At 42.5% G+C, this 21,593-nt stretch overlaps 1 protein-coding gene across 1 annotated transcript in view; it reads left to right on the top strand.

Moving 5' to 3' along the window:
• The window catches only part of SLC6A1 (solute carrier family 6 member 1), a 62,100-nt gene that overhangs the window by 24,207 nt on the left and 16,300 nt on the right, over positions 1-21,593 (top strand). The window contains exons 2-10 of the mRNA XM_020981037.2: positions 9,221-9,283; positions 10,651-11,077; positions 12,193-12,324; positions 12,899-12,999; positions 14,081-14,190; positions 16,213-16,345; positions 19,988-20,122; positions 20,274-20,377; positions 21,219-21,343. Of these exons, the coding sequence (XP_020836696.1) occupies positions 10,837-11,077; positions 12,193-12,324; positions 12,899-12,999; positions 14,081-14,190; positions 16,213-16,345; positions 19,988-20,122; positions 20,274-20,377; positions 21,219-21,343 (1,081 nt within the window). The 5' untranslated portion in view covers positions 9,221-9,283; positions 10,651-10,836. The remainder of the gene's footprint in view (positions 1-9,220; positions 9,284-10,650; positions 11,078-12,192; positions 12,325-12,898; positions 13,000-14,080; positions 14,191-16,212; positions 16,346-19,987; positions 20,123-20,273; positions 20,378-21,218; positions 21,344-21,593) is intronic.

The raw sequence follows: 21,593 nt of genomic DNA on the forward strand, positions 1-21,593 counted from the left end.
TGTTGTGAGGATCAAATGAGTTATCTGTAAAGTGCTTAGCATGGTGCCTGACACAAAGGAAGCACTTACATGTTTGTTCCCTTCCCCCTTAGAGAGTTGCCTGGAGAATTGAGAAGTCAAATGACTTGTCCAGGGTCACATAGTCAGCATGTGTCAGAGGTAGGATGTGAATTCAAGTCTTCCTGACTCTGTTGCCAGCTCTCTATCCAATAATAATAATGATAACAACAACAACATTTATCTAGCACTTACTATATGCCAGGCACTGTGCTAAATGCTTTACAATTATTATCTCATTTGATCTTTTCAACATTAATGGGAAGTAAGTACTGTCATTATCCCTGTTTTACAGGTGAGAAAACTGAGGCAAGTGGGTGAAGTGACCTGCCCAAGGTCACACAGCTGGTAAATGAGGCAGGACATGGATCCAGGTGTTCTCGACTGTTGCAAACTCTCTAACTCTACTCCCAAAGTGAATCTTTCACACGTGTTGTTCAGTCATTTTCAGTCATGTCCAACTCTTCATAACCCCACTTGGGGTTTTCTTGGCAAAGATACTGGAGTGATTTGCTATTTTCTTCTCCAGCTCATTTTGCAAAGGAGGAAACTGAGGCAAACTGGATTAAGTGACTTGCCCAGCTAGTAAAATATCTGAGGCCAGATTGAACTCAAGAAGATGAGTTTTCCTGACTTCAGACACTGAATCATGTATTTTTGCACGTAGAGGGCACTTAATAAATGTTTTCTGAACTGAGAATGGAGATTTCAAATCTTTAAGGTACTAAGAGGAGGGAAGAAAGGATAGTTCTAAAATGCTTTCATCAATCAAGTGTTTGACCCTTCCCCTGACAACATAATATGGTTATTCATTGACCTTGGTCAAGGTCATCATTCGTCAATTTAATTCAACAAACATCTGTTAAGTACCTACTAAGTGTAAGATCCTCTGTTAGGTTCTGGGACTACAAAAAACAAGTGAGCACAGAGCTGCCCATGAGGAGCTTACAGTCTACCATGAGGCTATTGAATGGGCATATTGGTGACCACATGAAATCAGATGTGATCCATGCAAAGGAGAGAACCCAGACAAAAGAACCATAAAGAAAACATTACAAATAAGAAGTGACTTCTACCTGAGGGGATCAGGGAAAGTTCATGCACAGCACTGATGACCTAGCTGAGCCACGTTGGAAAAGGATTTCAGCAACAGGAAAATAAATTTAGGGACTAAAGGCCCCCTAGAGGCCATCTGGTCACCCTGATTGGTAACAGTGGATATTGTATTGTTGCTTACATACAGCACAGGAAACTATAGTTGGAGTCAGGAAAATCTGGGTGGAAACACAGCCTCAGATACCAGCTGTGTGACCCCGGACAAATCATTTCACCTCTCTGTGGCTTAGTTTCCTTGTCTGTAAAATGAGGAGGTTGGACAAGATGGCCTGGAAGGTCTAGTCCAGTTTTGAGTCTTCTTATCCACCAAAGCACAAAGCACAGGAAAGAAGGGGGTGTTCCAAACAAGCAGCCAGCCTTAGAGTAGCAGAAGGTTTTGTGAACTTTTTTTTATTTTGCAATGGGATTGCTGAATCCTATTGGTCCTCTGGACCAATCCTGATGAAACACAATTGTTTTTGCAGTGTTTGTCAATCAATGTCTCATCACCATAATCTTCATTCCTTTGATTGGAGGGCATCACTCACATCCTTTCCACACCTCTCCCTGTGTGATGCTTTGCTGTGTCTTTCTATGAGTCTTCTGTAAAGGATTTGCTCGTCTTGAATCTTTAAACACTTGGCAGTACCAGCATCCGAGGCTGAACTGAGGTTGTCCATTGGTTCTCCTTCTCTTTACCGTTGACTGTCCAACCCCTTCTCCAACGATATAACTCACCAACAGCATATAGGTAGATTAATGGGTATAGTGCTGGGCCTGGAGTCAGAAAGACTTGAGTTCAAATTTTATTAGCTGTGTGACCTGGGGCAAATCACTTAACCTCTGTTTGCCTCAGTTTCCTCAGCTCTAAAATGAGGATAATAATAGCATCTACTTCCCATGTTGTTGTGAGGACCAAATGAGATAGTATTTATTAAGTGCTTAGCACCATGCCTGGCACATAGCAGATACCATTTAAATGGTTATTCCCCACCCGACCCCACCGCACCCCTGTTTATTATATGGATATCATCGATGTTGACACACTGCAACCCACATAACCTTATCTTGTGTCATTGCATTGTCTTACGGCAATTTTTGTTCTTCTGAGATCACAGAGTTCCATGTTGTCTCCCTCACTAGAATGTAAACACCATCTTTGCTTTTGTATCCCCAGAACTTAGCACAATAAGTTCTAAGCACATAGTAAGTGATTAATAAATGCTTTTAAATTTTTTTCATTCGTTCCATATAATAATAATTATGAAAATTATTTAAAGTTTGCAAAGCTTTTCACACACATTATCTCATTTGATCCTTACAACAGCCCTGAGCAGGTGGTCAAACTGAGGCAGAGAAGTTAAGTGATGTGCCCAGAGTTATATGCTAGCTAGTAAAGGACTCCAATTCATGTGTTCCTGAGTCTAAACCCAAGCTCAGCACTATCCACTATGCTACCTTACCCCAGAGCCAGACTCTATAAATGCTTATTTTATTCCCTTCCTCTATCATGAACCCATTACTTCTAAGCACAGCCAATGATACCATCCTACATCCACATAGCAGGCAATGTGCAGATGGAAAGAATTATTCTTGACTAAGAGTCACAAATGCTGGGCTCACATATGGCCTCTTCCATTATCTGGCTTCCTTATTCTGGACCCAAGTTTATAAAATTGGCAGATTCTGGACTAATTGATGTCTTAAGGCCATTTTAGTTCTGGTAGCCTGTGATTCTAGCACTTAGAAGTTTACAAAGTGTTTTCATGATATGTTATCTCAAGCAATCCTCACAATAACCTAGAGAGATAGGCAAGACATAAATTATTATCCCCATTTGATAGATAAGAAAATTGAAGCTTATAGGTTTAAACCTGTGAGCTGAGGAAACCCAGTAAGATTTGGACTCAAGAAGACCAGAGTTTGAATCTTGCCTTGACCAACAGTTGAGCAAGTCACTTAACAACTCAGCCTCAGTTTCCTCATCTGTAAAATGGGGATAATATCATCAGCAAATCCATATCCAGGCCAAGCATTGTCATTTTGACCCGTAGAAATATGGGTCTCTGCCTTGAGGACAGAGACTCAAAAGTTGTCTTTGACTCCCCAACAACCAGCTCAGCTCCTTATATATGGTAGGCATTTTACATATGTTATTATTGTTTGTTGTATTCAGCTCCAGCAAATTATGTACAATGTACACATACTTTTACAGATTGAATAAAATACAACTTAATTATGTATGTAAAAAATAACAATAATAACAATAATAATAATAATAATAATAATAATATATGTAGATGTTACTTAATAACAAACAAGGTCATTAAAAGTTTTCCTGAATTCTCAGTAGCTTCCCCTTATCTTAATCAAGAATTGCATGTGAGGGACAGGAGGGTCCCACAAGTTTCCTCATAAATAAAAAGGTTAAATGAGAAATCACTGGTTTAAGGCCCAGGAACACGCATTTATATAGCGCCTATTATGTACCAGGCACTGTGGTAAGCACTTTACAAATATCATCTCATTTGATCCTCACAAGAGCCCCAGAAGTAGGTGCTGCTATTATTGTCCCAGTTTTATAGAGTAGGAAACTGAGGCAGACAGAGGTTAAGTGACTTCCCCAGGATCATAGAGCTAGGGTGTATCTAAGGCTAGATTTGAAATCAGCTCCTCTTCTGACTCCAGGCCCAGCATTCTATCCACTGTGCCATCTAGCTGCCTCAGGGGAAGGGCCCCTAAAGATCACCTTGTCTACCTTCTGATTTTTCAAATGGAGACACTGAGGTCCAGAGATGTTATATATCTTGTCCAAGATCACACTGCTAAGATTCGAATCTCCACCCCCCAATCCAAGCCTTCTATTCCTACTTCATCAGCAGTGAAGTGACTTGCTCAGGATCTCATAGTTACTCGATGGCAAAGGCAGGATTCCAAACCAGGACTGAACTTAAACTCTAAGTCTATTGATCTTTCGCTGCCTCTGATGAATAGACAAAGACATTTTCCTAATTGTTTTTGTCACCTTTGTACCTGAGGTGAACCACAGACTTACCAGGGGACAGCTTAGTCGGTCTATTACAGAGCAATTATAATGCTTACCCTGAGGAAGCAGTCAGAATTTGGTAATTAACAGCTTTCCCATCTTCCCCAGGGCATCATTCAGAATATGAAATATATTACAAAAAGAAATCATCTGAAAATTTACCCACTGTGCGGGAAGCCTTCAGGATTCTTAATCCCACTACAATATTTACAGACTCTTAAGTTTTAGTGCTGGAAGAAGCCTTAATTGTCATGGAATCTAATTGCTTCATTTTACAAATGAGGAAACTGAGGTCTAGAGAGAAATGATTTGCTCAAAGTCATCCAAGTAGTATATAGCAGAACCAGGATTTGAATGCTAGCAGCTAGGTGACTCAGTAGCTAGAGCCCTGGGTCTGGAGTCAGGAAGACCTAAATTCAAATTCATCCTCACACTAGTTGTGTGATCCTATGTAAGTCACTTAACCTCTATTTGCTTCAGTTTCCTTGTCTGTAAAATGAAAGGGGTTCAGTCAAATGACCAACAGGGATTTTTTCCAGATCTAGTGTTTTAAGATTTATATTTGCAGCTCCATATTAAGCTTACATACAAAGTCTCTTCCAGTGAAAGAGATTTGAAGACTTTAGAGTCAGAGAATTCTTCAAAATGCATCAGCGCCAGTGTTCCTTCTTCCCACTAGCAACAAATTGAAGCAAGTGAAATAGAAGCGAGGATTAAAGCTGTCATGGGGTTTGAAGTGGCTAGTAGTGTTACTGAAACAGAAATCAGAAAGAATGCTGAAGAGTCAGTGGATTTAAAGGGCCCTACAAAAGATACAAGTTCTTAAGGAAGGGGGCAAAACACTTCCTACTAAGCTGCTTCTTCCAAATCAGGATACATTTTCTGGGAAGTCAGACTCGTTACCCTCCCCAGAAAGTCCTACATTTGTGCATTAAATTTCTGTTCATATGAAAAAAGCATCTGAACCAAGACATGAGAATAGGAATTTGTGGAGTTTGAGAGTAGAGTTCAGGATGCTTTCCTTTATGTCATCAAGACATGTAGTTACAAAATTGTCTTTACACATAATTGGGAAAAGATAATTTTTTTAAAAAAGACTTACATAGTCAGTTTTGGCCAAGTAGGCTTTGAGGAGAATTTAACTTAGAAGGAACTGAAACCTAAATTCTGTGTAAATGATAAAAATCACAGAATTTCAGAGCTCTAGGGGTCCCAAAAACTCTCTAGTCCAGCCAGTACTTGAACAAGAATCATACTGACAAGTGGCCATCCAACCTTTACTTAAATGAGGAAGAGCTTCCTGAGGCAGCCTCTTCATCTTTTTAACAACTCAGTTGGTACTAGTTTTTCCTTATAGTGAGCCTAAATTTAACTCTTTGAAACTTTTGTCCAATTCAATTAAATAAATATTATTAAGCACTTACTATGTGCTAGGCACTGTGCTAAGTGCTAGGGATACAAATCAGAAAAAGAAAGATATCCCTTAACTCAGTGCCTAACACATAGTAAGTGCTATATTAATGTTAGTTATTATTATTGTCATAATTATTATTATCATCATGATTCTGCCTTCTGGAGCTAAGTAGAAGAAATCTTATTTCTCTTCCAGGGACATCGTCAAATTTTTATAGACAGTTATCCCCAAGTCTTCTCCAGCCCAAACAATCCTGCTTCCTTTAATCAAACAAAAAAAAAATGTCATTGTGTGACGTTCCTCAGAGCTTCTCTTTGCAATGTGATAGAAAAAGTATTGGAGTTATAACTAGAAGACCCGGGTTCAGGTTCCACCTATGCCACTTACTACCTAAATTTGACAAGTCATGACCTTTCTAAACCTGAGCTTCTTTGTAGGTAAAATGAAGAATTGGGCTAGAGGATTCCAAAGGTCCCTTTCAGCTACAAATCAGCTATGATACTATGAAAATGAATAAATTCATTAATTATAATTAATTCAAAATGTCGGCTGTGATCCTACAAACTGTATTTTATTGTACTTTAATTCCTTATGCTAACCTTCAGTTAGCCAAAACACCCCTAAACCCTGCTCATCTAGTCTATTCTATGTTAACATTGGGTGTTTTCTTGTATCCCAAGTATCACCTTTGCAGATATCTCCTTTGTCCTTAATTATCAGTTGAAGGGTAAGGGTGGAAGTCCCCTACGAGGGGTGTGGTATCATCACTAAATATAAACCGTTTGGAAAGGATTCATTAATATTAATGAGCAATATTTTACTCCTTTTCTTAGCATGTTCATGGGAATGAGACTATTATTTTAGTAATACATATCAAGGGGGCAAAACTACCACCATCATGTGCCAGGCATTTGTCTGACCATTTAAAGACTTCAAGGAAATTTCTCCTGGGGTGCAATAAAGGTGACCTACTTCAAATTTCATCTGTGCCTTGACTTTTTCTCTCAGATCTTTTCTCCTTTAGGGAATCGGTGGTGGTAAAGTTGTGTTTGTATCATGAAAAAGCTCTTGGCAACTCACTGAAAACCCAAGGAATTCTTTTCCTCTAGAATCCTAGAGGACCTTATTATCTATGTGACCTTAAACAAGTCATATTCACACTTTGGAACTCAGTTTCCTTATCTGTAAAGGAAGGAGGTTACAGTAGACAAATGGTTAAAGGATAGAACCAATTTTCAAAAGAAGAAATTCAAATAATCAACAACCATATGAAAAATGTTTCGGATCACTGATAATAGAAACACTTTTTTTAAACTCTTGCCCATCAAACTGACAACATAATGAAAGATGGAAGGGCTGAAGGAAGACAGGCGTACCAGTATACTGTTGATGGAGTAATTATTTAGTCCATTGTCATGTAAAACAATTTGGGGTAATGTAAGTAAAATGACTAAACTGTATACAGCCTTTGACCATTTGGTTCTAGTGCTTATATACAACTTAAGGAAGTCAAAGGCAGAGGGAAAGGATTCACTTCACTCTCCATCTGCACCTATTTTCAACTCCAAGGAACAAGATGCCCCTCTCAAGATATGCTTATCACTTCTACTCCAGCCTTAATACCACCTCTCCAAGCCTCCTCTCCCTTCTTCTTGAAGAGCTGGAGGGTGGAGTACCAAGCCTTCCCAATTGCTTCCCTTACAGATGGAGAACTTGGACTTTCAGCTAACTTCACTTTATATCTGCAGTTCTGCCTGGTTTCATCTCCAAGGAACAAGATGCTTCTGCACAGGTTACCCCTGGCATCCAGTTTCCTTTTGTGTATTGTCTTTCCCCATTAGATTGTAAGCTCCTTAAGGGCAAGGATGGTCTTTCTTTCTCTTATTTGTCCCAGTGCTTAGCACAATGCTTGGTACATTTTTGTTGCCTTCAATCATTTCAGTCATGTCTGACTCTTTGTGATCCCATTTGGGGTTTTCTCGGCGAAGATAGTGTAATGGTTTGCCATTTCCTTCTCTAGCTCATTTTACAGATGAGGAAACTGAAGCAAACAGGGTTAAATGACTTGTAATAAATGTTTATTGAACTGAATTGGATTGAATAGACTGAAATATTTAGAGCAACACTTTTTGTCACAGAAAAAAAATGGAAGCAAAATGGGTGCCCATCAGTTACAGCATGACTGAGCAAACTGTAGTATATGAATGCAATGGAATACTATTGTGCCATAAGAAATTATTAAAACGAAGGATTTGAAGAAACAAGAGAAGACTTGTATGAACTGATACAGAGTGAAGTAAGAAGAACCAGGAGAATAGTATACATAAATGACTGCAGTAACACAAGTGAAAACAACATTACAAGACAACAGAATTCAGATCAAGAACAGATGTTTAAAGACCATCCTCGGGTACAGAAGTATTGGGCTATAGGAGTGAAATAGCTCAAATGTTATCAAACATGATTGTTTTATTGCAAAGTTTTTGCTGAACAGTTTTTCTCTTACAAAGTAGGTATTTATGTTGGGAAATAATTATGGTGGAAAAGACAAGAGGCATCAGTAAAACTTAAAATAAAGGGCTTGGATTAGCTATCCAAGGTCTTTTCCAGCTCTAAATCTTATGACCCAGAAGGGGCCTCTTGGATCCTGTGGTTCTCACCCACCATAGGAAGCAACTATACAAATGGGTTGGGTTGTTGAAGGGGTCTTTCCTTGCCGTGACTGAGTCAGGCATATGGATCATCATAGAAGATATCTTTCTGGGTCCTGAAACGAGACTAAAACATAGTAAAGGCTGAAAATGAACAAAGTCATCTTTGAGGATGAGAATCAAGCAATGTAAAGCTAGCACTTTCTAAACAGAAGCCCACCATGCTCGTCCAGCTCTCTTCAGCCTCTAGGAAGAGGCTATGACATTAGGTAACTGGGGATTGTTGGGTTCATCTCACATAGTAATGTGCGCATGTGGGAGCAGGGAGGGGGCTATGGGGAGGTCAACCTCACGGTCAGTCATGGTGCTCCTGCTCCTGGGGGATTTGGCAGTGCTGAGCTGAGGGGCATCTTGGGGAAGGAAGCATCAGGCAGAGAGTTCATGTGCTTTGGCTGGACTGGGTTTGTCTTGGATCCTGGATCTTTTCTGAGGTGATTTGCTTTGAGGTTCACAATTTGCTGTGTGGGTTCCATAAGTTTAGATGTTGAAAAAAATGTTGAGAAAAAAATTTTTGAAAAAAAAGACATCTGTTGCAATTCAACAGCTCTTGATAAGGCCCCTGAGAAGTTGAAAGCTCCTCAGATCATTTGTCTTTTCTTCTGATAAAATTATGGAACATTTTCCTATCTCCACCCCTATAGACCCACCTGCCCTCTTCCCCAAGGCCAGCCAACACTGGCACATTGCATGTCTCCAGCTCCCTGCAGGCCCAGCTCCACGCTGCATGGATATTACCACTGTCCCCCTCGTCACGGAGATCAGCTGGGCACATGTTCATCGCTGGCAAGGGCTGGCAGATCCCCACCCTCTCCCCACCCTAGCACTGCCGCAGGGCTCCCCCATCACTGTCATCCCACCCCTCCTACTGCTCACAACTTGTCTCTCCTCCCTCCACAGTGATATTGGCAGTACATGTGGATGGAACCTCACCCAGGCCGATTGACAACACGAATATTCCAGGTAACTGAAGAGGGAGCTCAGTAGGACGGTATGTGGGACACAGCAGGGAGAGGATGCAGATTTTGAAGTCAGAGGGCCTTGGTTCAAATCCCTGTTCTGTTACTTGCTACTGCATCATGGTGGGCAGGTCACTTGATCTCTGCTTTCCTTACCTATAAAGCAAGGAACTTGAATTAGATGATCCTCAAAGTCCTTCCCAGCTCTAAATCTGTGACATTTAGAAGCCATGTAGTCTATCTTCTGGTCTCCAGGCAAAAATATATCTCTAAGTAAACAGCAGTCATAATAGTGAATATTTAGCTAGCATTTTAAGGTTTGCAAAAGGCTTCACAGACATCTTACTTAGAACCCGGTTCAGTTTATGAGTTGTCTTCCCCAGCCTCCTAGATGATGCAAGCTCAGGATGGGGGAAAAAGAAACTATAATATGATATAATATAACATAATATAATGTAATATAACAATATAGTATAATTAATATAAGCCTGAGTCAAATACTCAGTTCGTAGCTGCTGCTTTAAATATTTATGCAGACAACTAAGTGGGTGGTTTACTGAATGACATGCTAGACTTGGAATCAGGAAGACTTGTGTTCAAATCCTACCTTACTCTTAAGAGCTATATATCCGCAGGCAAGTCATGTAACTTTTCTCCATTTAACTTTCCTCACCTGTAAAGCGGGGATGATAATAGCACCTACCTCCCAGGTCTGTTGTGCATATCAGATGAGGTCAGTCAAGTCAAGAAGTATTTATTGAGCATCTGCAGTGTGCCAGGTACTGTGCTAAGCACTCGGGTAATATATGTAAGATATTTTGCAAACCTTAAAGCTCTATGTAAATGCTAGCTATTATTATTATGCCACCGGTAGCCCTTCTTACGCATTAAATCACAAAATATGCATATCATTTGGTGAAGCAGAAAGACTTCTGGACTTGGAGTTGGGAGGCATAGGTTCAAAGTCTGGCCCATAGACTTCCTAGCTGTATGACCATGAGCAACCTCTTTAATATCTCAGTTTTCTCATCTGTAAAATGGGAATAAAAGTATTAGTATTACCTATCTCACAGGGGCATACTATAGCAGAGTGGTTTGTAAGGCTTTGAGTGGTCTGCCAGTGGGAGTTGTCTAAACCTATATAAATAGACATGCTGAATCCCAGAGAAAGAGAAGGAGCCAAATCTTCTTGAGCTAATCCATGATCAACAAGTTAATTCTGTTTGGGGGCTGAAATCATCTCAGATTCTATATACCCCATGTGAGCTTTGAAGAACAATCATTTTTCTTTCATTTCTCAGTGGGAAAAAATTCAGGAAGGAAGAGATGTATAATGACAACTCCACTAAATCATAAATTTGCATTTTCTAGGAGCTGAGGCCCATTTCCAGGATCCTTGCACTCTGACCGTTCCTATCATTCCCTCTCCTGCATTGATCCCAGCAAACTGTTGACTCCCTAGTTGGGTGATTGAGGGCTGCAAAGCTGCTGTCCACGTGGACTGGCGCTGATATCTCCCGTCCATCTGCCAGGGCCTCCCCATCCAAACCCAGAGACATGGCGACCAATGGGACCAAGATTGCAGATGGGCAGATTTCCACTGAGGTCAGTGAGGCCTCCATCACCAATGACAAGCCCAAGACATTGGTGGTGAAAGTACAGAAGAAGAAATCAACAGACCTTCCTGACCGGGACACCTGGAAAGGCCGATTTGACTTCCTCATGTCCTGTGTGGGCTACGCCATAGGACTGGGGAATGTTTGGCGCTTTCCCTATCTGTGTGGAAAGAATGGTGGTGGTATGTGCTCGTGGTCTGTTTCAAACTCCTAGAGATTGGGGAGAAGAAGACAGTAGACAGCTCAACCATATTCTTCAAAGGTCCTAAAAGAGAAAGAAAGGGGTAAAAAGGAGAGAAGAAATTGGTAGACCTTTAGCAAGAAAAATCTGGGCTCTAGTCCCAGCTTGACCACTATGTGATCTTCAGTAGAAATCTATAAGAAATGTTCCGTTTCCTGCCTTATTCCTTTTATACCAGATAAATGCAACAAATGACCAAACGAAATAGTGCAGTGGAAAGAATTTCAGTTTTGAAGGTAGATGACCTCAGTTTAAATCCCAGTTTTTCCACTTATGACTTGCACAAGGGATTTCATTCTCGGGACCTCAGTTTCTTCATTTCTAAAATGAAAGAATAAACTAGAGTGGAGTGGGGAGTATTTTTGACCTGGGGTCTATGAACTTTCCTTTCAAATATATTTATTTGTATTATACTTCAAAATAATCAATTTTATTTGTGATCCTCTATATTCATTCTATGTAAAGATGTCATTCTGAAAAGGGGCACATAGACTGTCCTTTACGGTCAAAGAGGTCCATGACACACACATACATGTACTCACAAGGTTATAGTGTATATAGATCATTAAACATCATTGTTTCATTTCTTAAACAGCTCTCACTATTTTTACTAAAATCCTACTTTGGTGCCTTGTGATCTAGAGAGAACACTAGTTAGGTTTTCAATAACTATTTCAATAGGATGCAAGCTCCATAGATCTTACCAAAATATTAAGGCTTTGTGTATGGACCCAGAGATGATAGTCCAAAAGCCAGCCCAGCCAAGTTCAGAGCAGCTGGTCCCAAGAAGTCTAGCCAGGGAAGGGGGTGGGAGTTAAATTTTTGGCCCCAACTCACAAAGACCATCTGTTCAGTGAAGGACACATCCACAGGGAAGTGATCACAAAGCCTTGAAAGACTGCAGGAAGTTTTGCCTCCCCACTATTGTCCTCCCCCCCGCCCCAGGGCTCCCTTTGATTTTTCCACTTTACTGCTGGGCTAATGGCTGTGTCCTGCCCAGTCAGCGGCCTTCCTAGGGCCTTGGGACATATTGTCTTTCTTCCCTCTTCCCTGCAGGGGCATTTCTGATCCCTTACTTCCTAACTCTCATCTTTGCCGGAGTCCCTCTCTTCCTTCTGGAGTGTTCCCTGGGCCAGTACACTTCGATTGGAGGCCTCGGGGTTTGGAAGCTTGCTCCGATGTTCAAGGGTAAGTTGAGGGAAAGAGGAAACTTTGTTCTTTTTGAAGAGGATGTGCCTTAAACTCCAATTTCAGACCCTTAGGGTGAGCAGGTGGCCTTTTTTGGAGGCCTTGGGCTTGCTTGAAGAGGTAGTGGGGTGGTCTATGAGTCAGGATACATGAGGTCTAGACCTGATAGCTGTGTGACCTTGGGCAAGGCAATTCTACTGCCACGGACCTGTTTCCTCATCTATAAAGGGAAGGGATTCAACTGATCTCAGAGCTTCCTTCCAGAGCTAGCATCCTATAGGGATTTATTCATTTGACAACCACTTAGCAAGCACCTGCTATCTCTGTAGATTAGTCATTCCACAAGTACTAAGCACTTATTGCATGCAGAGCAGTGTTCTAGGGTTAGAGAACATTTAGGTAAGACTCAAATTATGCCTCTTCAGGTGAATTGTAAGCTCTTTAAAGGAAGGAACTCTCTCCAATATGTCTTCGCATCCTCTATAGGGTCCTACACATAATGAATACTGGAAAAGTACTGAAGTGATTACCAATGCTGATGTAACCCACGTGCTTGCTCTTCTTCCTCTCCCAGGTGTAGGGCTGGCTGCTGCTGTGTTATCCTTCTGGCTCAATATTTACTACATTGTCATCATCTCTTGGGCCATCTACTACTTGTACAACTCATTCACCACAGTAAGTACCTCCTCTCCCCGTCCTTGTGCTCTGTGCATCAGGAAACAGCTTTGTCTTCAGCATCCCTCCCAACACCCCCAGCCCTGCAGACACCCCCGTACGGGCCAGTCTCTATTTCTTCCATTTCAGTGTTTTCTCTACACAAGTTGTTTCATACAAATTGCCCTCTGAGTCAGTCAACAAGGGCTAATTTTTAAAAGATATTTAATTACTATATTTTGTTAGCACATCACCTGAATTTCCCCCAATCCCTTTCAAGAACCATCCTGCATAACAAATTTCTTTTAAAAGACACAGAGGCATAAGGAGGGAAATTAGACAAACCAACCGATGAGAATGAGGAGTCTCAATCCTGCTACCACTACCACCAGTTAGAGTCCATCAGACCCTTCAGTTATCAAGACCCTTCTCTCTCTCTCTCTCTCTCTCTCTCTCTCTCTCTCTCTCTCTCTCTCTCTCTCTCTCTCTCTCTCATACACACACACACACTCACACACACACACACACACACACACACACACACACACACACACCTTGATAGCTCCACCTTCAGGTCCTCCATTATATATTTGGGTCCCTCAAACTCTGAAGGCCTCTAAAAAGCAGCCAGTCATAACTCTGGGGTTCCCTTCTTAGAAAGAGACCTATACCCAAGCCCTACTGCCTACAAAAGTTACCTGCTGTGTACAGTTGAGAGTAAAGACAGTAAAGAGCTACATCCAGTGACCAGAATGCCCATGACATGCTGTCTGGGGCAGGCACAGAACCTGTCCTAGTCACTCTTGGGGGAGACAATGTATTGCCAATGCCAAAGCCAAATCATGATGAAACAGCTCATTGCCCTTGGCTGGATCTCTTTCCCACGGGTACTGCTATTGTCTCCTTAAGCAGTGACCTTGTCAAGGCACTCAGTTGGGGCCCAGGCAAGACTCTGACCAGTAGAAATGCTAATGCTCCCCGTGGCCTCAGCCTTGGCCTTGAGGAGCAGAATGTGAGAACAGCTGCCCCAGCTTCCCCCCACCTTGCCTGACCCTTAATGCAGGCTCTCTTCATGTGGCCCCTATTGATTGTATCTCCATAGACACTTCCCTGGAGACACTGTGAAAATTCCTGGAACACTGACCGCTGCTTCTCCAACTACAGCATCGCGAACACCACCAACATGACAAGCGCTGTGGTGGAATTCTGGGAGTAAGTCTGGAGCTTCCTTTTTCTCCTCAAATCGATGGGCTATACCCCAAAAGTCCAAGTCTGAGACTTGGTAGATCAGAGGGTAACAGATTTAAATCTAGAAAGGATCTTTGAGACCATCATATCTAACATGTTCATCTTACAGATGAGAAAATCAAAGCCCCAGTGACTTGTCCAAGGTCACATAGGCAGTTAGTGGTAGTAGTGGGCTTTGAATACAGATCCTCTGACTTTAAATCCGGTGCATTTTCTAAAATGCTAATCTCTCTACACTCAGAAAAAGACTGCTTTCCCCTCCATCCAACAGCATTTATTGAGCACCTACTGTGTGTGAGGTACCATAATGGGCACCGGGGATAAAAAGACAAAACAAGAAAACTATATCCTCCCTCAAGAACCTTACAATCACCTCAGGGGGTAGGGAATAAAGCAGGCAAACAGATATGTATTTGAGGAAGGAGACAAAGCACTAACGATATACCAGGAATATCAGGAAAGATTTCCAGTAGTATATAGCACATGAAGTGAATCTTGAAGTAAGTCAAGGTTTCTAAGAGTCAGAGGTAATAAGGAAGCATAGTCCCTTCTTGGAAGGATCTGTCAGTCAGATCTTGTCCACCACCAGTTTGGGGGAAAGCTGTGCAGAGGTGTGGAAGTGGGAAATGGGAACAAAAAATGGTCTATTGAACTGGAATATAGATTGGGTAAAGGGATATAACATGAAATAATTATAAAAGAGCAGGCTAATCTGAGGACTTTTTGTCCCAGTGGTAATAGCAAATCTCTGAAGGTTATTGGGCAGGGAGTTGATAAGGTCAGCTGTGTTTTAGAAAGATTACGTGGGAAGCTGTCCTCAGACACTTCCCAGCTGTGTGACCCTGGGCAAGTCCCTTAACCCTGTTTGCCTTTGTTTCCTCATCTGTAAAATGAGATGGAAAATGAAATAGCAAACCCCTCCAGTATCTTTGCCAAGAAAGCCCCAAATGGGGCCATAAAGAATTAGACACAACTGAAAGACTGAACAACAACAAATTGTGGGGGTGGGACTGGAGACAGTAGAGCTTGGAAGTCAAGAGTCCAATTAGGAAGTTATTTCTGTAGTCTAGCTGAGAGGTGATGAGGACCTGCACCACAATGGTTGCCAAGGAAATGGATGCAAGATATATTATGAAGGGAGAACTAGCATGAATAGACAACTCATTGGACATAGGATGGGAAGGATTTGGAAGAGTCAAGAATGCTGTTAAGGTTGCAAACATAATTGACTAGAAGGAAGATAGTGTAATACCCTCTACACAAAATTGCAACATTAGAGAAGGTGGGTTTAAGATAAAGAGCTCTGTTTTGAGATATCCATGTGGACCTCCATTTAGAGCTGTCCAACAGGCAGTTCATGAGGAAGGATGGGAGTCCAGGGAAAGAGATTGAGGTTAGATGCCTAGATCTCAGAGTCATCTGCAAAGAGATGGCCATCGAAACCGTGGGAGCTGAGAGACGTCCAGTCAAGTGATCAAGAAAACAAACAGTTGTGTTCCAGGCACTGTGCTTGGCACTAAAGATACAAAGACCAAAACAATTAAGCAGACTTCGCCCTCAAATAGCTAAAATTATAACAGAGAAGACATCATGTGCATATGTAAGTATATACAAAAGAGATGTAAGCTACCAGGATTGGGGGTGGGGGTGGTGCAGAAATGATTAGCAGTTGGGATTTATCAGAGAAGGCCTCATGAGGACACAGAGAGAGAGGGGAAAAGGAGGACAGGAACGGTAAGAGAAGAGGTGCTTTATGATGGTCCATCAAAGGAGACTGAGAAAGAATAGTCAAATAGTCAAAGTCCAATTAACTAATCACCAGTTCCAACCCCCTCCTCCATCCTATCCATTCCTAATTCTAACCTCCCTTCCTCACTTCCCTCTTCCCCACTTCCAACTCCTTTGCCCTTTTCCCCTCTGTCACAGAGGCTCCAGTTAATCCCGACAGAGATGTTTCTTTCTTGTCTCCCCACTCCCTTCCCCAAGGCGCAACATGCATCAGATGACGGATGGATTGGAGAAACCAGGGCAGATCCGATGGCCACTTGCTATCACCCTGGCCATCGCCTGGATCTTGGTATATTTTTGTATCTGGAAAGGTGTTGGCTGGACTGGAAAGGTAAGCTGTGCATGCTCTAAATGGAGGAAAGTATCTCTCATGGGCTTTGTAGGTTCCTACATTGGGTGATAAGTTAGACTAGCAGACCTTGGGTCCTTTTCAAGTCTCAGATGTTCAGATGGTGTGTGCCCCCAAGGCCAAAAGACAGAAACAGAAAACTAACTTTATCAGTAGTTTCCAGGTGTGTTCCTCCTCATTTTTGCTAAAATACAGAATATTTTTTCATGGACTGCCTTTTTTCCCAAACTGGTATATTTCTCTAAGAAATGGGTTGCTTTCTTGAACATACCTCCAAATGAACCCTTCCAGCCTAGGCTGGCCAACTCCTCAATACAGGTAGCTATGAATCTAAGGATTTATTCAGATTTTAAGCACTAGATGAGTTACTTTTGAAAAGCAATGGAGCAGGGAGAGGGTATGGAACTTCCAGTAGAAGAGGACTGGATTTGGGGGTCTGAGGATGTGGTTTTATTTTTTCTTTTTTGTGTGTTTTTGGGGGGGAGGCAATCAGGGTTAAGTGACTTGTCCAGGGTCACACAGCTATTAAGTGTCTGAGGCCGAGTTAACTCAGGTCCTCTTGACTCCAGGGCCGGTGCTTATCTACTGTGCCACCTACCTGACCATCAAAGGATGTAGTTGTAAATCCAAATTCTGCCAATTACTACTGTATAATCTTTGGCAAATAACTTAATGTTTCTGGTCTCAGTTTCCTTATCTGTAAAATAAAGGAGGTTGGAATAGATTATTACTGAGGATCCTTCTACCTCTAAATCATTGAAACTATGAAACAATACAGTTTGAAATCCTGTCTCAAAACACTTGTGACTTGCATGATCCTAAGTACATCATTTAACATCTCTATGCCTCAGTTTCCTAATCTGTAAAATGAGGGGGTTGATCTCAGTGGTATCTAAGGTCATTTCTAGTTCTAAATCTAAATCTTAGACCTGAAAAGGGCCTTAGATACATTAGTTGCCTCCCCCCTACCCCAGTATGGTACAATGGAAGGGTCGCTAGGTCAAGAGTCAAAGAATGTGATTTCAGATACTACCTCTGGTGCTTATTATCTGTATGACCTTGGATAAAAGTCATTTAATCTTGAAAGGAGTTGAAATGGATAGCTTCTGAGGGACCTTACACCTCCAACTATGATTCCTATGATCCTATGATTCCTCAGGCCTCTGCCAATGCTAAATCTTTAAAACTAGAAAATATCATGGTTTCCAGGGAATGCCTTGAATATAAAAGCAGTCCATGTGTCCCAGAAATACGTGATACAATTAAACCCTATTTCCTAACCTGTAGATGACTGCCTGGTAGGAATCATAGGACTGTGGAATCTTAGAGCTAAAAGGGGCCTTAGATATCTTTGGTCCAACCTGACATGTTTGAGGAAATTGAGATCCCTAAAAGGGGAAATGGCTTGTCCAAGGTCATACAGTGAGTAAGTTAGGGGCAGAGCTGGGTCTAGAACCCAGATCTTTTGACTCTCAGTCCAGTCTTCCTCACTCCATCCTTCCTTTTCCTCAACTGTATGCCCCTCAGTACTCTTCTCTGAAGAGGCTGACTTTAAGTGGGCTGGATCATTACTATCAACCAGGGAGACAGCCACAGGTTAGGAAATCCAGAACCGTCAAGTTCTCCGTGCCTATCCATTGACATACTCAAGCCAGTCAGGTGTCTTTGTGGCCCTTCCCCTTGTCTATTTCAGAAGCCCCAAACCCAAGAAGGATCCAAAGGATAAGTGTCCCCTCCCTAAAGAAAAAAAATAACCCAAACTAAATAGATACGAAGTAAGAGGACCAGTGCGTGCTGTGCTCACCGAAAATGGCTAGTGCCCCATTGGACAAGGCTCGCTTCTTTATGGTCATGTTGTTGCTTGTTCTCCATTCTCAAAGAAGACCATGACATCAGGGAGGTGGTGCCATGACATGCATGACATGCAAATGAATTGGATTTAAATGAGGGAGGGCTGGACAAAGTCACCAGCCTCACGTAGTACAGTATTAAAGGGAGAGGATGCTGACTCCCTGAACAAATCCTCCCAGGAGCACTCAGATTCCTGGAAAGGGCAGGGTGAGGGATTCAGGGCACTATCATGTCCCACTCCCCTCCCTGAACCAGACCCTCCAATTCCACATGGATGCAGCATGCTTGTCCATCCTAGTGAAAGGCTATAGATTTTCTCCCGAGAGCAAAACCCACAAGAAGGTGGAAGTGCTGCCCAAGGAGCTGGTCTGTAGGCGTGTTCACCCATGACCTTTCTGCATAGTAAGAAAAGGGGGAGGCTGCTCAGTACAGGCAATGATGGGCTAATGAGTACAGGCCAGCCTTAATGAATTCTGCTCTTGGACCTCACCACAGCTAATAAAAAGCTTCATTCTCCCAGGGTGGAAGCTACAAGTCTAATTAAGCTACTAGATGAGATGGCCTAATTTCATGATGGCATCTACTATGGAATGGGATTAACTCTGCCAAGGCCAACTTCCCCGTTGCCCCTGGTAGTTTTTGCTCCTTTCAGTGATGGCTAAGGGTGAGGGGCCACCTCTCTGGCTCATCACTAATTTGCCCAAATGGCCAGCAGAAAGCAAAAAAGAGATGGCCACCTTCAAGGAGAGAAAGATGTGTTCCTAAGGAGTGTCTGTCTTTGAGGTCATTTTTGGTCCTGCCACCAAAGGATCATTGCTGTAGGGCTAGAAGGGACCTTAGAGGCCTCAGGAGGCCAACCCCTTCATTTTAAAGATGAGGAAACTGAGGTCTAACAAGATCAAATGACTGGCCCTGAGATCACACATGTATTAAGTATCAGAGGCAAAATTTGATCCTCTGCCTCTGAAGCTCTTTCTGCTGTATCATGCTCCCTCTCCATGGTGGGGACTGCCCTGCATTTCTTGGAGAAAAAGAGAAGGCTCTATCACATCTTGCCCAAGGCTGATGCTAAGGTCTGGCCTAGCTGGGAATGGAGCTATTGGGTCAGCCAACACAAAAAATTAACTGAAGCCTACAATGGTCTGAGAAGTAGTAGAGTACAGAAAAGCATGAGCCCCACCCTCAATGAGTTCACACTCTAATTCATAACTAGCAAATGATTAATTGCAATAGGATTATTAGTGCTACAGCTCTGGGATTATAGAGTTTTAGAGCTGGAAGAACCCAGACTTCCTCATTTCATAGATAAGGAAACAGGCCCAGAATTGTTCATTGACTTGTCTTAAAGTCACACAAGTAGTAAATAACAAAATTGAGATTCTGCTCAACCCAAATCCACTGACCCAACTCCAGTGCTCTTTCTACACCCTTCTGCCTCCAGTGTACCCTGGAAGCATAGATTATTAGACTGGTTCTAATATACTATGTTCTAATATGTTACTTTTCTTTCTAACCCAGAAGACTTCCTGGAGGAGACTTGAGGCAGGGTCTGAAGGATGGATAGGATGTGGGTAGAATTTCTCTAGGTGAAGAATAGAGACAGACTTGCAGGTCAGAGAACAGCATGGACAGAAGAAGCAGGGATGCTCATAGTATGTGCCTATTTATGAGAAATGCAGACAATTAAGGAGAGCCATGTTACTGGGAGAGGGGTTACTTGTTACAGAGCAGTGTTAAGTGAGCCTTGCCTGATACATTCTTTCCTCCTATTAGGTAGTCTACTTCTCTGCTACATACCCATACGTCATGCTCATCATTCTGTTCTTCCGAGGAGTGACACTGCCTGGAGCCAGAGAAGGCATCCTTTTCTACATCACTCCCAACTTTGGCAAACTGTCAGACTCAGAGGTTAGCCTACTGGTCCCCTTGTCCCAGGCCAGGTGCACTCCTACTCTGTGTGTAGGACTTCTGGGTCTCAGAGTGGCATGGTCTAGCCATAAAATTGGTGCCACCAGACAAGCCCATGCCAATACTCATGGGACTTTCATCTACTCAATAGGTGTGGCTGGATGCAGCAACTCAGATCTTCTTCTCCTATGGTCTGGGTCTTGGATCCCTCATTGCCCTGGGGAGCTACAACCCATTCCACAACAATGTCTACAGGTAGGAAAAGACCCTCCCCTGGTGCTTGCCTTTCTCTCATGCAGTCTCCTTTCTCTAACTTCTCTCTGTCCTCATTCCCTCACTTTCTGACCTGTGCTTCTCTTCCTCTTGATCTCACACTATCCCTCCCCTCTCTCCTCTTTTTCCCTCTTTCTCTTTTTCTTCTTCTCTTTCTCTGCCTCTGTCTCTGTCTGTCTTTTTCTTTCTGTCTCTGTCTCTCTCTGTATCTCTGTATGTGTCTCTGTCTCTCTCTGTCTCTCTCTCCCTCTTATACCCCAGGCTCCCTCTCTGACTTCTCCTTATCTTCATCATCCCCACCCCACTCCTCTCTGCCCCTTTGGTTACATTTTCTTTCTGAAATTTTCACCTATCTGTAATCATTTCCCCTAACCGTTCCCTTTCTAGCCATTACTTTTGCCTCACTCCTCTCCAATTCCATCCCCTCTCTAACCTTATATTCCACTTCTGATCTCATTGCCCCATCCCCTCAACAATTCCATATACTTTCTATATTCCCCCTTTCTTTCACCCTTTTTGACTCCATCCTTTATCTGTCACCTTCCTCTGTCCCCACTCCTCTATCCCTGTCTTCTTTCTCTGACTCCTTTCTGGTCCCATCTGCTCACTATCTCTTTTTCTTTTCCCTTTCCCTTTTATTCCCGAACTCTTCCTTCTATCTATCTCCAATCCCTCTCTGATACCATCCCCTCGCTGTCATCATCTCTGACCCTTCTATCTCCTTGTCCTCTACAACCTTCATTCCTAGCTCAATTTTCTCCCTCTCTGTCTCTCCCTCATCACAACCATCTCCCTCTGACTCCCTTTGCTCTCTTTCTTTCAGAGACTCCATCATCGTTTGCTGTATCAATTCCTGCACCAGCATGTTTGCTGGCTTCGTCATCTTCTCCATTGTGGGCTTTATGGCAAATGTGACCAAGAGACCAATTGCTGATGTTGCAGCTTCAGGTCAGGTACCATGTCCGAACTCCCATGTTTCCCTGGCAACTCCTGTGATCAGACTTGATTGAAGGAAAACTCACTTGAAAAGGCATTACATAATGTTAATTTCTGGCTCTAGTCTGGTCTGGTCCTAGACACTCTGGGAAGAAGACGACCTAGTCTCTTCCCTATAGAAAATCAGAATGTCACAGAATGTCATGGTCTCATAGAGATGGAGGGGACCATCAAGATGATCTAGGCCACTCCCTCATTTATA

The sequence above is a fragment of the Phascolarctos cinereus genome, unplaced genomic scaffold, assembly GCF_003287225.1.
Source record: "Phascolarctos cinereus isolate Bilbo 61053 unplaced genomic scaffold, phaCin_HiC Scaffold_4;HRSCAF=312, whole genome shotgun sequence".
Lineage (NCBI taxonomy): Eukaryota > Metazoa > Chordata > Mammalia > Diprotodontia > Phascolarctidae > Phascolarctos > Phascolarctos cinereus.